The 16,789-nt window shown below is 36.0% G+C and overlaps 1 protein-coding gene across 6 annotated transcripts in view; it reads right to left on the bottom strand.

Moving 5' to 3' along the window:
* Nucleotides 1–16,706, bottom strand: part of CENPK (centromere protein K) — a 38,854-nt gene extending 22,148 nt beyond the window's left edge. Inside the window, exons 1-6 of one of the 6 annotated variants that reach the window (XM_057742482.1) lie at nt 16,625–16,696; nt 12,727–12,781; nt 7,574–7,639; nt 7,360–7,497; nt 4,993–5,049; nt 2,166–2,238 (exon numbers count right to left, since the gene is read on the bottom strand). In XM_057742482.1, coding sequence (XP_057598465.1) covers nt 2,166–2,238; nt 4,993–5,049; nt 7,360–7,476 — 247 coding nt within the window. In that variant the 5' untranslated portion in view covers nt 7,477–7,497; nt 7,574–7,639; nt 12,727–12,781; nt 16,625–16,696. Of the gene's footprint in view, nt 1–2,165; nt 2,239–4,992; nt 5,050–7,359; nt 7,511–7,573; nt 7,663–12,726; nt 12,782–13,892; nt 13,909–16,331; nt 16,352–16,624 lie in introns of those variants that run through there. The other 5 variants (XM_057742517.1, XM_057742490.1, XM_057742508.1 and 2 more) reach the window with 5 other exon arrangements.
* Between the last annotated feature and the right edge of the window lie 83 nt (nt 16,707–16,789).

The following is a 16,789-nucleotide window of genomic DNA, read 5'->3' as shown; positions in this document are numbered from 1 at the left end:
CATATACACCAATAGAATAGAACAGAGAGACCAGAAATAAAAATTCTCACTGTATGATCAATTGATTTTTGACAATGGTATCAAGACAATTCAATAGCAGAGAGCAGTTTTCTCAACAAATGATACTGGGAAAACTAGATGATACACATGCAAAAGAATGAAGCTGGACTTTCAACTTTTCTTTAAGTTCAAAAATTTCTATAACTAATAAAAAAATCTTGATCAAGAGGTAAAAAGTCTATTTTAATAAACTAGTGGATTGGTGATTAAGGCCTAAAGTAAATCCATGGCAGTAGGGCTCAATATTTAACGACTGGCTATATGTGAAATAGAGAAATCTAGAAGAATCTAGAAGGACTCAAATTTATGGCTGATTAAATAGATTCCATTCAATGTGTCAGGGAATGGCGATCAGTTCATGAATCTGAGGCATCTGTAGAAAAATTTGAAAAAGAAGTCTAGAAGGTAGAGAGATATATAAGTGTGATGTTACTGAGAAGTCTGGTTTGGATATACAGACTTGAAAGTTGTTGTGGAAATTGTGTGTCTTCTCCTACCCCCCCTACCCTCTCCCACCCCACCCAAATTCATATTTTGATGTCCTAATCTAAAGTCCCTCAAAATGTGACTGTATTTGGGCTGGATCTTTAAAGAGGAAATTAAGTTAAAACGAGGTCGTCAGGGTGGGCCCTACTCCATTATGAATGTCATTCTTCTACAAAGAGATTAGAACACAGATGGGTGACTATATGAAGACACAGGAAGATGGTAATCTATTAGCCAAGAAGAGAGGCCTCAGAAGAAACCAACCCTGCCAACACCTTGATCTTGGATTTCTAGCCTCCAGAATTGGGAGGAAAAAAACTTCTGTTGTTTAAGCAACTCAGTCATGCTACTTTGTAATGGCAGCACTAGCAAACTAATATAGAATCATTAATACAGATATAACACATATAAACAGGAAGAGAAAATATAATGTTGAAAGAAGCAAAAAGTGCTGAACACAGTCAACTGGAGAACACCAGTAGCAGAATATGAGCAGTCTTTGAGATGCCCAATATAATGCTAGAGATGAAAATAAGATATACAGTTGAATGCAAATTAAAATCACATTTGTGTGTTTGTGTATATATATATATATACCTATCAGAAATGCTGAAATTAAAAAGACTACTAGGTGGTAGTGAAGACATAAAACAATGGTGAACATTGGCATAAATACAGTAGTTTAAAACAAGAATGCAGATAAAATTGCCTAGGAAGAGAATGAGGAAAAAAGAATCCCAGTATAACTGGGATAAAGAATGGAGACAAAACTAAGAGGGAAGTGGGGGGGACCTAAAGGAAAGGAGATGAGGGCAGGAAAAAGCAGAAGGGAGACGTAAATGAAAAAAGAGGGTACAATCCATAATGAAAACCAAATACATACATACAGCACAGAGAAATGTAGGCTATAATAATAGAAAAAAAAAAAATCTCCTAGCTGGGTATTATAACTACAGGTTTTTAACTTTTCTTTTTTTTAAATGTACTTGTCTGTAACAGGTCTTAGTTGAAGTATGCGGGATCTTCATTGCAGCATGCAGCATCTTTTTTTTTCGCCCCAGTTGCAGCATGCAGGATCTATGGAATATAGTTCCCTGACCAGGGATCAAAGCTGGGCCCCCTACATTGGGAGCGTGGCATCTTAACCATTGGACCACCAGGGAAGTCTCCTTTAAGTCATTTTCTATTGCTCAACTAAAGGGAAAAATATAGTTGGCCTCAGTTGGACAAGTCAAAAGGCAACATAAAATCTATGTGGCCCTTATGTAAATAAGTATCTAAAATAATTTCTCTCTTTCACTAGGTAAGCTTCATTCATTAAGAAACAATTTACAGTTTCTACTGAGCATATAAAACAGTGTCTATGAGGATAAAATGATAGCTATAATAAAGTCTCCATAATCAAGATTACTATATTCTAATGTGAGACAGATGTGTTCATCTATAATAATAAAGAAGTGTGAAATAATGTGTGTAAAAATAGAAAAGGTAACTTCCTAATAGCAATGGAATTTAGGCAATTTCAAGAAAGCTAAATGGATCTTGAACTCTTCTTGTGATCATTAAATTAATTCGTTAATTTGTCTACAAACATATAAACCTAAAAATAAGTATCTTACTTTCAGGAGTTTCTTTCTGCCATTGACTGAGTTCAGCAGTTAAACATTTCACTTGCATAATTAATAATGACAGCTATAAAAAAAAGAACAAGAGAATAAAACAGTCATTTCTTGTGGAATATTCATATCTATTCATAGATGAAGGTGTAGACAATCTTAATACAATTTCCTAACATAAATGGTTAACATGATAGCAATCTAAACTGTAAAAAATTATCACTTCCAACAGAATTTTCCTCTAAATGGCTTATAAATTGCCATTACATCAGCAATGATATTAAAAATGATCAATTCTAACTTCACCATTCAATCTAAAAGAAACTAAGTACATTAAATTTATTCCCTAAATTAATATTCTTTAGAAAAAAGAATGTTATTTCTGGCCAACATTTTTTAAACAAATTTACTTGAAGATGCTCTTTTTTTCCTTTCTATGAACTTTCAGAAAAATTGCAACTGTTTAGCTGAGCAGTTAAAAATAAGTTTAAATACATATATAAAGACAATTACAAAATTCGACTGTTTCCACAAATCACACACAAAAACCAGTTTTACTACATAATAATTTGTAAATTGTGTACCCCTTTAGCCAAAGATAAATTAGGATAAATGTTTCTGATGTTAGGTGATTCCAATCTTTGTAATTTTGATAATTACAAATCTGTGTGCTAAATCTGTTGCCTGATTAGACCACAAAATTAAAATCTATGTATGCTTAAATTTCAGAACATTTTTAATCTCCTCTATATAATTTTTATATGTAGCCAAATAGATAAAAAAATTCACATTTCAAAAATGCAATAGGTATTCTTGTAATATTTATACTAGAAGGACACCAAGTACTCTCTTTTAACCAATTTTTATGATGCAAGCAGGGAGCTCAAAGACCCTGCTCTGAATCACAACATCGGCTTTTGAATAGTCAGAGGAAAAACACCTAGTCTCTTTGAAAGATTTATATAATTATATAAAAATGCATTTACAGGTATTAAAATGTTTAACATTATTTTCCCAGAGATAATTAAATAAGAATGTAAAATAGTTTTTTGTGAACTATAAAGTGATTTATAAATATTATTACTAGAAAAGGATAACAGGTTCTTAAAAAGTAGTATTTAAACTAGGCAAAACTATCATAATGATAAGGAATCTAATATCATTTTTCCCGAACATATTAGACTGACATATATAAAATTACTGATACCTTATTTTTTAACCTATTAAAAAGCTGTAATTTAACCTCATACTATACTGATGAAACTCAGCTCCTACCTTCTAAAGCCCAGCTAAGGCAAATACCCAAATTATTTGTGATACTGCTATAAAATTAAACTCTTTATGAAAAAGAAAATAACAGTAGTATTTCTAAAGTGATTTAAACACATACATTTGAGAAATCCTGCCACTTTCTCATTTAAATATCTAACTTCTTGCTTTAGAAAATGGACTGAGTTTTTATACTGAAGTTTTGAAGTTAATAGACATGCCAAAGAGAGTTAATAAAGCAAGCCTGAGATTAAGCTTAAAGGCCTGTTTGCAAGGTTGGCCCTTGGCTGACATCTGGGAACCTGGATCTTGAGAAGGTGCCCACCAACAAAACTGACAAGAGTGGCTTTCTGTGCCTAAACTATGAGAATATACAATTTATGCTGAACACCTGCTTTCCTCCTGAGTCTGGTATTGTGATAACTGCTAGGCAAAGGGTGCCTCTGTGACTACCCCTCACAAAAAACTTTGAGCTCTGAGTCTCTAATGAGGTTCCCTGGTAGACAACATTTCACACTTGTCACAACTCATTGGGGTAATTAAGCACGTCTTGTGTGACTCCGCTGGGAAAGGCTCCTGAAACCTTGCGCCTCGTTTCCTCTGGACTTCAACCCATGCTTCTTTTCCCTTTGCTGATTTTACTCTGTATCATTTCAACGCAATACATCTCAGCCATGAGTATGACGATGAGTACTGTGGGTACTCCTAGAGAATCAACAAACCGGAAAGGAATATTGGGGACCCCCAACAAAATAGGAAAAGACATTTTGTGTATTCTTTAGACAACGTTATTATTGACTATCTTAGGATACAGATTATTTACAACTACATGAGCACTTCCCTCAAAACCAGTGTTTGGCTTACTGCCTGAAAATCATTCAGGAAACTTATAGGCTTCATCCCTAGTGACTCTGATTCAGTAGGTCTCAATTGTTATCAGATTTTCATAGCAATTCATCTGGAATTTATATTTATATTATGAAGGATAGAAGTCTAATTTCATTTTCTCCCAAATGGATATTTAGTTGTACCACTATCATTTATTAACTAATTCATCCCTTTCCCAAAGATTGGAACTATCATCTTTATCATATTTTAAATTCTTAATCTGTTGCATTGAACCACTGGTATATTTCTAAACCAATTTCATAGGTCTTTGATTATTAAAATGGATATTTTAATCCTTTTATGAAGCTCAGGGTAAAATCAGTTAAGATTCTGCACAGACAGTAAAATAACTGTGGCTACTGCACCTAACACAAAATAGGACAGTCTTTGTTCTAATTTTTAACATGGCGGCCAATGAGCAATTCACTCAAAGTTGAATGTATGTGTAGTTGTTAAAAGATAAATAATAAAGAATTTATTTATAACAGATTATTCAAAAAGTTTTTAGAATACTTCTCTTAAATCAGAAAGAGTATAAAATTTTCCGAATCATTAAGCATACAGGTATTAACAAAGCTATTATACTTGGCATAAATACAGATGGACACACTGCTTATCTAAAACACAATGAATTCCACCTACCTACTTTTAGGAAAAACAAAAGGAATCATACCTGAGCATTTGAGTCAGTGAGTGTCTCAGTTCCAACAAGCGATAATTTGTTCTGACACTTGGTTTAAAAAGTAAAGAAAAACAAGTCACACATTATACACCACAGACAATTCCCTTCCCTTGTCCTTTTATAGCAATGTAATATTCTTCTAAAACAATATACAAATATCTGATGTACGAGGAAAGTTTGCTTAAATTCCTTACTTCCTAAGCAGGGAGATCAGGAAGGCAGCCAAACAGGTCCCAACATGAACACAACAAAAGTAAAAGTTGATGCTTGACTCAACACAGGATGAAAAAATAAGCATATGAAAAACAAAAACAAAAACTAATAGCTAGGGTGAATTAGAAACTAGATAATGGAAAAAATGGGAAATAAGAGAACAGGGTAAAGCACTACAGAAAGATAACAAAAGAGGAAAGAAGACAATTAAGATCATAAGAAAATAAAGCCATCGGACTTCCTATGTGGCGCAGTGGTAAAGAATCCTCCTGCCAATGCAGGGGACACAGGTTTGAGCCTTGCCCTGGGAAGATTCCACATGCCACAGAGCAACTAAGCCCATGCGCCACAACTATTGAGCCTGTGCTCTAGAGCCCATGAGCCACAACTACTGAGCCCATGTGCCACAACTATTGAAGCCCACACACCTAGGGCCCGTGTCCCACAACAAGAGAAGCCACTACAATGAGGAGCCTGCGCACCACAATGAAGAGTAGCCCCCGCTCGCAGAAACTAGAGAAAGCCCGTGTGCAGCAACGAAGACCCAACGCAGCCAATAAATAAATAAAATAAAATAAATAAATTTATTAAAAAAAAAAAAGGAAAAATAAAGCCATCAGGAGACATAGCTACTATGTCATTAAAAAAAATCCGTAATTGTTAATAGTGATTTTATCTGAATAAAAATATGGGCAATTTAAATTTTATTTGTGCTTATTCTTAGTTGCACTATTTTTCTGTCAAAAAATTTTTTCAGTTAATTTTAAATTCACATTTCTATACTGAAAAAATTTCAAAAGCACAACAAATTATCTTGAAAATACAGTAAGGATACAGAGTACCAAGGATATATGTTAAAAAATAATAATTTTTAAAAAAGAAAAAAGGAAAAACAAATAAACCCACTAACCTGCCTTAATCTGAAACTTTACTGGGAAGAACAGGATGTAAAAAAATGTTTGTGGCCTATATCATACATTACACTATTTTAAGTAAAACAAATTTTTACCAGCATATTATAGTGCACCAGAAGTGATTCCATCTCATTAACTCAGAAAATGTACATATACCGCAAACACAGCATTTTCTAATTTCTAAATTAATTCATATTTTCACTTAAACTCCATAAGCATGTGTTCTCCCCCTTTATATTCTCTATCTTGGGAAATAACCCCACCAATCACTCAATGGCCCAAACCAGGAACGTGAAACTACCTGTAATTCCCCCTCCCCATTTCACAACAATTAACCTCCAGGTCATTTTGGTCCAACCTTCTTAATATATCTTGAATCCATTTTTCTATTTGTAATAACAAGACTTAGGTTTCAGTACTTCTTACAGGACTACTACTAGAGCCTCCTGAATGTTTTCTTTCTGTAGTCTCACTCTTCTGCATTCCATCTTCTTCAAAACCACCAGAGTTATTTTCTCAAACAAGATATCTCATCATGTCACCTCATGTTTATAATCCTTTAATGGTTCTCCATAATATCCATTCAACAAAATCCTTCACGTGCTTGCCCCTAATTACCTCTCCAGTCTCACTCTACAAATTCTTCTTCTCCTAATTTACGTCATACTATTCTACTTAGAGTTCTCTAAACTCTTCCACATTTACATACTGCAATGTAATATGTTAGGAGAGAACTCTCCCAACAACATATATATATATATAAATACATATACACAATATATACAAATATGTATTTATATATTGATCTTTCTGCTTTGTATACCTCTCCCACTTTCACAGGCTAACTCCTATTTATTCTTTAGAAATGAAATCAGTTATTTCCTCTTTAAGAAAGCTATCTTTGACCCCTTCAGTCTAGGCTTAGTACTCCTCCTAAGTACAGTCTTTGAACTTTACCACCACACTTCTAATATAATTTGCTATTGCCTCCATTAGATGATAATCTCCTTGAGGGTAGGGACTGCCATAATTTTTTCTCTTTCTACAGCTCACCTAGTATAAAGTTTCTTAAATGAATGCTTATAGGTCTAAAAAATACATAACTATTTATCATATAGTATAATGGCTTTCAGAAACCAGCATAATTATTTCTTTCCTAAGTCTATTATTGAAATGGAATTCAATCTTATAGTAATTAATTGGAATACCACTTTTATGTCTTCATACTTACTTCTTCCATATCTTTCCACATTTCTTCACACTTTTTAATAAGTTCTTCTTCAGCATCTGCAACATCTTCCACATCTGTAGTACTATCTGGATCTAGATCTTGCTGATTCACTGACATGTGCCTTGTGATTTTCTTAGCCTTGTAAGAAAAACTACAGTAAAAAATATTCATTTAAAAATATTTGTTGAATACCCATTACCTGCCAGATACTCACCTAGGAGCTAATGATGTAACAGTGAAGAAAATAGGCAAAAATTCCTCCAACCGTGGAGCTTACATTCTAGTTGAGGAAAACAGAATAAACTAAAAAGATTACTACAAATATAAATAAATTATAAATAAAATAAAAAGATTAAAAAATATATTGTATTGTATACCAAATAATTTATAAGTACAATGAAGAAAGGCAAGACAAGGAAGAAACATAGGGAGTGCTCATACATGGGCAATGTAATTTTACATAAGGTGGTCATATAAGGTCAATGAGAGATTGACAACTTAGCAAAAACATGGAGAGAAGGAAGTAAGACGTGGATATTTAGTGGAAGAGTGAACACACCAGGCAGAGTGAACTGTAAGTACAAAGGCCTTGCTGTGTCCTAAAGCATCAAAGTAGCCACTGTGATTAGAGCAGAGTAAGGCAGAGAATATAAGATGAGGTCAGAGAGATAATAGGGATGAGATCATGTGGGCTTTGCAAGTCATTTTAAGGACACAAGCTGAGATGATAAGCGATTCGAGGATTTTGAACAGAGGAATGACATGATTTGAATTACATTTTAACATTATAACTCTGGATAACTACAGCCAATAAGGAGAGAAGTAGGAAAACCAGTTAGAAAGCTACTGCAATGATCCAAGTGAGATGGGGATCAGGATAATATTGAGATGTACAAAATATCCAATTCTAAATATATTTCCAAGATAGAGCCAAAAGGATTTCCTAACAGTCTGTTTATAGAGTGTCAAAGAAAGAAATGAATCAATTATTATTTTAAAAGTCTGGGCCTAAGCAATTGGAAAGATGGAGTTGCCAGCTACCAGGATGGGGAAGTTGATAGAAGAAACAGATTCAGCAAGACATGAGGTAACACTGATTAAGAATCCAGTTTAGGATCTGCTAAATTTAAGGTATCTATCAGTGGAGCTACTATTTAGGCAATTGGATGTACATATTTGCAATTCATGGGAAAGTTTCGAACTATAATTTGAGAGTCATCCCCATACAGATATTTAAAGCCATGAGGTTAGGTGAGATCAGAAAAGCAAGAGTGTACAGATAGAAATGAAAAGAGTTCCAGACCTGGAATGATTGAAGAGATGAGGAAATACTCTGAGAAGGAGTGACCCTTAAGGTAAAAGGAAAAACAAGAGTATGATATCCTGAAATCCAAGATAAGTGTTCAAGGAAGGAGTGATGAACTATCAAATACTAGTCATAGGTCAAATAAGACAAAAACAGAGAATTGACAATTTATTTGGCAATATGGAATTTTCCAAAAATAGTCAGCAATATTTCAGAATGTCACTTCCCAATTAGAGGCAGAGCCTCTTTATCCTCCCCTTGAACCTGAGTATGACTTTCTGACTACTTTTACGAATAGAATACAATGAAAGTGATGTCACATGACTTCCAAGACTAAGTCTGTCTCTCTCAGCATACTCACACTTGCAATCCAGCCACCATGCTGTAAGGAAGCGCAAACTAGCACAAATAAAGAGACCACTTGGAGAAGCCCACACAGAAAGGAACTGAGGTTCCCAGCCAAAAGCTAGCGTCAACCATCAGACACACGTGAACAAATTTTCTGATGATTCAGTCCCCAGGATTTGAGTCTTCTAGACAAGCACGCAGACATTATGGAGCAGACAGCAGCTGTCCCTGCTGTGTCCTGTCTGAATTCCTGATGCAAGAATCAAAGAGCACAATAAATGGTTGTTTTACATCTCTAACTGTTACTGAATGCAAGTCCATGTGCCCAAAACACAGTGAGGCCAAACAATACCAAAACATCAGAGTTTGGAGCAGAGAAAGGTTTATTGCAGGGCCAGGCAAGGAGACGGGTGGCTCATCCTTAAAAAATCCTGAACTCCCTGAAAGCTTTCAGCAAAGCCCTTTTATAAGAAAGGTGAGGGAGGGGTGTAGTTAGTTGTTGCAAACTTCTTCAAGTCAGGTCCTTTGTTCTTGAGGTCAAGGTCAGGTCACAATGTTCCTATAAACCTCCACAAAAACAAACGTTATTCTCTGTTCTGGCAAGAGAGGGCAAGGTCCCAAGACTCAACTTTCACCCTCTGAGGTCCAGGCCCTGGCTAAGAGAAGCATGTCCCTGCACGGGCCAGTTACCTTGTCCAGGAGCATCCACCCAGCACCTAGTCTGGGTCCTCTAGCCAGTGCCCAGACCTGGCTGAAAAGGCGCCCTCAGGACCAGGTTCCCAGACTCCGCCCAGCCATCATCACTGAGGGAGAAGGCACACCCAGGACCCAGCTTGCCCTCAGGCTCCTCAGGCTGCCCAAACCAGGTCCCATGGACGGTGACCCATGGAGACTGCCACCACCATTAGGTCAAGGAGGTAGGGATGGGGCAGAGGTTCACTGCTGCTTCAAGGCCTGGGCCGAGCCCGTGGGCGGCCAGCTCGAGGCCAGAGGGCCTGGAGAGAAACCCACGATTTGCCTCACACTGCATTCTCTGCGGCGAGGATCACTGTGAGACTGACCACTGTCAAAGCAGGACCTCTAACAGCCATGCTAATGGTCCTGGACCTAAGGGCTACGCACCCATTGCATTCCTCTTACATAGGTTTTGGAGTAACTTGTCACACACTTTGAATAAAATAAATTTTAAAAAATGGAGGTGATTGTTAACCTTCATAAAAGTAGTTTCAGGAGAATGGTGGAAGTGAAAGCCTGACAAGTAGATTCAACAGAGAATAGAAGGCAAAGAACTGGACACATCCAGTATATAAAACATCTTCAAGAATTTTTTCTCTAAAGAGAAGTAGAAGCGAGATACCAGCTGGAGTGAGATATGGGGTTGAGTTTTTTTGTTTGTTTGTTTTTGTTTGTTTTTAAGATGGGGGAAATACAGCATCTTTATATGATAGAGTAAGAGAAGCAAACATTGCTGATGCAGAAGAGAAAGGAGAGGAAAAAGAAGAATTAGATCTAATACACAAGTAAAGAGGTTGGCTTAAGATAGATATACATACAGTTCACCCATTTTAATGGGAAGGTAGGCAGAATATTAGGGGCATAGATACAGGTAGGTGAATAAATGTGTTGGTAGGAGCTTGTGCAAGTTCTATTTGGATTGCTTCTCTTTTACTAATGAAATGGTAACTAAGGTTATCAGCTATGAATGAAGATGGGGAAAATGCACTGGAGATTTAAGAACAGAAAAAATGTATAAAATAGATATATAAGAGAGTAGAAGAGGGTAAAATAGTAGGATTACTAGATAGCATTAAAGGCCCACTTGAGATTAGCAGTCATGAATTTAAAGTGAAAGTAGAACATGGTTGTGTGTTTTCCTCCATACCGTAGCAGCATAGGTGAAGAGAGACAAAGTGAAAGAATGACAAAGTCTCTCAGGTATGAACAGAGGAGTGAGTAGCTAAGATAAGATGGAGAATATAATCACTGAAGGAAAGAAGGTCAAGAAAAAGAGAGGCCAGGTTATTTGAAAGATCATCTACATGAATATTAAAATCACCAAGAATTATGACAGTATTGCAGGAGAGGGTGACAATGAATCAGGAGCTAAAAATCTTCAAGGAATGAATGAGCATGACATAATCCTGTTGGATAACTGCTGTAAGGAAAAATGATGGGCAATAGAGTCTGATGGCATAAGATTCAATGTAATTCCTCCCAAGTTGATCTATTCAGTCTTATTCCAAAATTCTGAAAGTTTTTATTTGTTTTCATAGCACTTCACGAGCTAATTCTAAAATTTATATGGAAGTGCAAATGACTAAAAACAGCGAAGACCCTCATGGAGATTAAGATGTGAAGACTTGCCTTAACAGGTGTTAAATTTATTAAAAAACTATACTAATCATGACAGCATTCAATGAGCACAAAGGTAGGCAATTGAACAATGGAACACAATACAAAGCATTTCTAGAGTCACATATTTAAAGACCTATGATATATATCACTTTTTTTTTTTAGGTACATTTTGGCCCATGCACACCTCCCTCATTTTTTTTTAACAACTGCATATTTGCAGGGAAAAATAAGCCCAGATATATGCCTCAATCTTTATATTACTCCTCCATCCCTCAAAAAATCCAAACAATAAAAAAGAACAGGGAGAAAACATTTTTTAGATCTTGGATTAGGAAAGGGCTTTCTAGATAAAATTAAGTAAAAATCACTATATAAAATTTTTTACAATTCTGAATGGACAATGATATCATTAAAAAGTTAAAATTTAAAACCCAAAAACTTAAGAAAGAAATTTGTAATATACTTGGCACCTAAGACTTAATTTCCTTAATGAATAATGAATGCCCACAAATTAATAAGAAAAAACCAACAACAAATCATAAAAGAAAAAAAAACAAAAACAAAAACCTAAAAAAGCGATCACTATAAAAGTCAGGATATTAATTATTATACTTTTGCGGGGAGGGAAAGAGGAGGTAAAAGAAGATCGGGAGCTGTGACTGGAATACTTCAAATGGAGCAACTTCTGAAATGATTATGAAAGTTTATTTCTTAATTGGCATGGTGATAAAGGTGTTCACCTTATAATAATTTATAAACTTTATTTTGCGTGAGGTTTTTCATATCTGTATTTACTTTGTAATAAAAAGGCAAACAATAAAAACAATCCAATAGAAATGAGTAAAGAACACAAACTGGGAATTTAAAAAAAAATTACCTTTTAAATATAGAAAAATGCATTCTTATCCTTACTCATAAGTCATAAAAAGGCAAATTAAACCAAAGATATTTTTCATTCATACTAGCAATAATGAAAAAAATTAAAAAACAATATTGGAAAGAGTGTAGAACAAAATGCATGCACTGTTTGTAGACCAATCCCTTTGTAGGATAATTAGCAATATCCATCAAAATTTTAAATGCATTTATCTTTTGACCCAGAAATTCTACTCCTAGGAATAATCCTACAGATAGATACATTTGCATAAGTCTACAAAGGTATGCTTACTGCAACATTATCTATAAAAAACTTCATGGGGGACAGTTTTTCAGGGCATGAGCCCACTGTGTCCCCCTTGCCTGGCGAAGCAATAAAGCTAGTATTTTCGGCTTCACCAAAAAAAAAAAAAACAAAAACCTTATGAGCATGAACTCTGCAATCAGATTGTCTTGGTTTAAATTCTAGCTTCAGTACTTACAAGCTGTATGACCTTGGACAAGTCACTTAAATTGTCTATGCCTCGGTTTCCTTATCTGCAAAATGAAGATAATATTACTTACTCTACAGGATTGTTATGACGATTAAATGCATTAATATATGTAAAACACTTAGAACTGTCCCTAGCATATAAAGAACTATATCGGGGCTTCCTAGGTAGCACAGTGGTTAAGAATCCACCTGTCAATGCAGGGGAAACGGGTTCGATCCCTGCTCCAGGAAGATCCCACATGCCGTGGAGCAACTAAGCCCGTGTGCCACAACTATTGAGCCTGCACTTTAGAGCCTGTGAGCCACAACTATTGAGCCCATGTGCTGAACAACTGAAGCCCATGAGCCTAGAGCCCGTGTTCTACAACAAGAGAAGCTACGGCAATGAGGAGTCTGCGCACCACAACAAAGAGTGGCCCCACTCACTGCAACTAAAGAAAGCCCGTACACAGCCAATAAAATAAACAAATAAATAAATAAATTTATAAAAAAAAGAACTATATCAGTATTGGCTATTAACATTAATGTTAGCAATCTGAATGTCAACTAGTAGAAGGCTGGTTAAATTACTTATGCCATATCCAAAAATGTTTACACTAAACATCTTCCATGCTACACACAACTGATGTAAAGCCATAAATAGTCTAACAATTTTAGAATAACTTTAAGCAAAAAAGTCAAACATTATATATTTGTTTTAAACATACCTTAATTTAGAAATTAAGTACAAATTGATCTTTCCCCACTTTGTAGAATACTAACCAATAAAATACATTATCAGTATGCAAAAATAATGTGAATCTGTGTGTGTGTGTGTGCGCATGTGTGTATAGACATTCAACAAGTTAGCTGAATGTGCAGCTCAATGTAGCATTAGAATACAAATAATAAAAACACTTAAGGGCTTAAATTTATCCTTTCCCCACAATTTGTATCCTTAAATCTACCTTTCTGTAAAGAGAACGTCAATCATTTGAGATCCTCAGTTATTACTACAATTTTGAATCATTTACTGAAGAACAACAGTGCTATATTTAGGGATACTATGCCATACAAACTTAAAAGATCTGATACTAAGACCTAATACTAATTAAAGAACCTCATACTGTCACTGAAAAAAGACTAAAATACACAAAATCAAGTAATAGAAAGTACCCATGTAATTCTGTATTCATTTATCCAACACATTATCTTCATGTGTGCTATTTGTCACACACTATGTGTCTAGCTGTGTAAGTGAAAACGTCTCTGTCCTCATGGAGCATACATTTTCACTGAAGAGATATAATGTGAACAGACAACTAAATACCTGATATGATTTTGGGTAGTCAGAACTGCTATGATGTGGTAAATTGTACAACAAAGACTGCAAGTGCTTTCAAAATTCATGATAGAAAAGATCAGAGAAATCTACCTGGAAAAACGAATGGCTTAGTACAGTTCTCAGGACACAGTACTAGCTCCCTAGAATGATAATGATTATGAGAAGCTGTAAAGGTGAAGACTAGATTTGCTGTGGAGATGCTCTCAAGGCATTAAAAACAAGATTGGAGGCAAGTATGAGCATGGAAAATTGGTGAGACAAATGAAACTGGGTCTGATTAGAGCAGAAGGCAGAGAAGAAATGAGACTCACTAGGTAGGTAGAACATGTCAAATAACGGAAGGCTTTAAAATTTGGGGGGGGGGGCCTTTAAGAAGTATTTCCTACGGGCAGTTACTTCAAGTAAAGAAGAGACTTACCTGTTTTGAAATAGGCAACCAGAAGGCTTTTGAGTAGGCTTTTGGAAGCAGTGTTTTATGGAGGGCATTTGACAAGTTATATTTATTGGATAAAAAAGAAGAGATTAAGATGGTAAATTTTACACATAGATCAATGAAATAGAATAAAGAGCCCTGAAATAAACCCACACATATATGGTCAATTAATTTATGATAAATGAGCCAAGAATATATGATGGAAAAGGACAATAAATGGTGTTGCGGAAACTGGACAGCCACACACAGAAGAATGAAACTGGACCACTTACACCATACACAAAAATTAATTCAAAATGGTTAAAAGACTTGAATGTAAGACTTAAAACCGCAAAACTCCTAGAAGAAAACATAAGTGGTAAGCTCCTTGACATCAGTCTTGGTGATGATTTCGGGGGTTTGGCAAGAAAAGCAAAAATAAAGTAGGACTATAGTAGGACTATATCAAGTAGGACTATATCAAACTATAAAGCCTCTGCACAGCAAAGGAAACCATTAACAAAATGAAAAGGCAACCTACTGAACGTGAGAAAATATTTTCAAATCATATATCTGATATGAGGTAACTATCCAAAATACATAAAGAACTCATACAGTGCAATACCAAAAGGCAATCTGATTTAAAAATGAAAAGATCTAAATAGACATTGTTCCAAAGAAAACACACAGATAGCCAACAGTTACATGAAAAGGTCCTCAACACCATCAAGTAAATGCAAGTCAAAACCACAATACGATATCACATCACATCTGTTAGAATGGCAATTATCAAAAAGATAAGAAAAAACAAGTGTTGGCCAGGATGTGGAAAAAATGGGATCCCTGTTCATTGCTGGTGAGAATGTAAATTGGTGTGGCCACTATGGGAAATTAATGCAGGTTCTTCAAAAAGGTAAAAATAGAACTACCATATGATCCAGCAATTCCACTTCTGGGTCTTTATCCAAAGAAAGTGAAAACACTAATTCAAAAAGATATATGCAGTCCCATGTTCACTGCAGCATTATTTACCATAGCCAAGATATGGAAACTACCTAAGCCTCCATCAACTGATGAATAAAGAAAATGTAATACAGATAAATAGATAGGCAAATTTCATTCAGCCATAAGAAAGAATGAAATCTTGTCACTTCCAACAACACAGATGGACTGTGAGGGCATTATGCTAGGTGAAATAAGTCAGACAGAGAAAGACATACCACATGATCTTACTTACATGTGGAATCTAAAAAAAAAAAGAAAAAAAAAAAGCCAAGCTCATAGATGCAGAGAACAGATGGGTGGTTGCCAAAGATGGCAGGGGTGGGGGCAAATGGGTGAAGAGACTTGAAAGGTACAAACTTAAAGTTATAAAATAAGTAAGTCATGGGAATACAATGTACAGCATGGTGACTACAGTTAATAATACTGTACTGCATATTTGAAAGTTGCTAAGAAAGTAGACTTTAAAAGTTCTACCCACAGGGGAAATACACAATTCTATAACTATGTATAGTAATGGATGTTAACCAGACTTACATTGGTGATCATTTTGCAACATATACAAATATTGAATCATTATGCTGCACACCTAAAATATAACATGTCACTAATACCTCAAAAAAATTTTTTTTCCTCAAAAATTTTAATGGTAAATTTTGTGTTTTTTACCACAATAATTTTTTTTTTTTTTTTAAAAGAAGAGAACTTAAGCCCAGATGGAAACCTAATACCAGAATGAAGGCAGAAAGGTGAATGGTCCTGCCTGGGCCACTTAGGTTACCAGGCGTGACTGGTTTTCTGCCCCGTCCCTCCCCACCCCCACCTCCCACGCCCCACTGCAACAATCGCTTATTACCTTCTTCACAGAGTGTGTGAAAAATCAAGAAAAAAAGACATGTTTGGAGCACCTGAAGGGAGAGCCGCAAGTTAACCAATTCTCTCAATTGCCCACCCCTGCAGCTTTCTCTCCTAACAGGCCGGATTCTAGAGCCGGAAAAGAACGGGACTCAAAGCCTGGCTGGACTTTAGGTATCCAGTCCCTCAGAGGTAAGGGTCCCACCACGGGGGCAGCAGCTCCCTATTCTTGGAGTTGCCACCCCCGGGGGCAAGTTTTAACCGTGAGGGCGCTCTCCCCTGTGCATCGCTTACCACCACAGAGCCCCGGCCTTCAGGTCGCTTCAGCCTAGGGGAGACGCGGCTTCGCCACCCAGCACCCGCGCGCGCTGATTGCTGATTGGTTCCGCTCCCACCCACCCCAGCCAATCCCGGAACTCGCTCGGCCGCGTACACGCAGACTGCGCCGCTGCTTCGGGA

The sequence above is a fragment of the Hippopotamus amphibius genome, chromosome 1 (genome assembly GCF_030028045.1).
Source record: "Hippopotamus amphibius kiboko isolate mHipAmp2 chromosome 1, mHipAmp2.hap2, whole genome shotgun sequence".
Taxonomy (NCBI): Eukaryota; Metazoa; Chordata; class Mammalia; order Artiodactyla; family Hippopotamidae; genus Hippopotamus; species Hippopotamus amphibius.
Note: the sequence above shows the minus strand (reverse complement) of the source record. Positions and strands in the feature narration are given on the sequence as shown.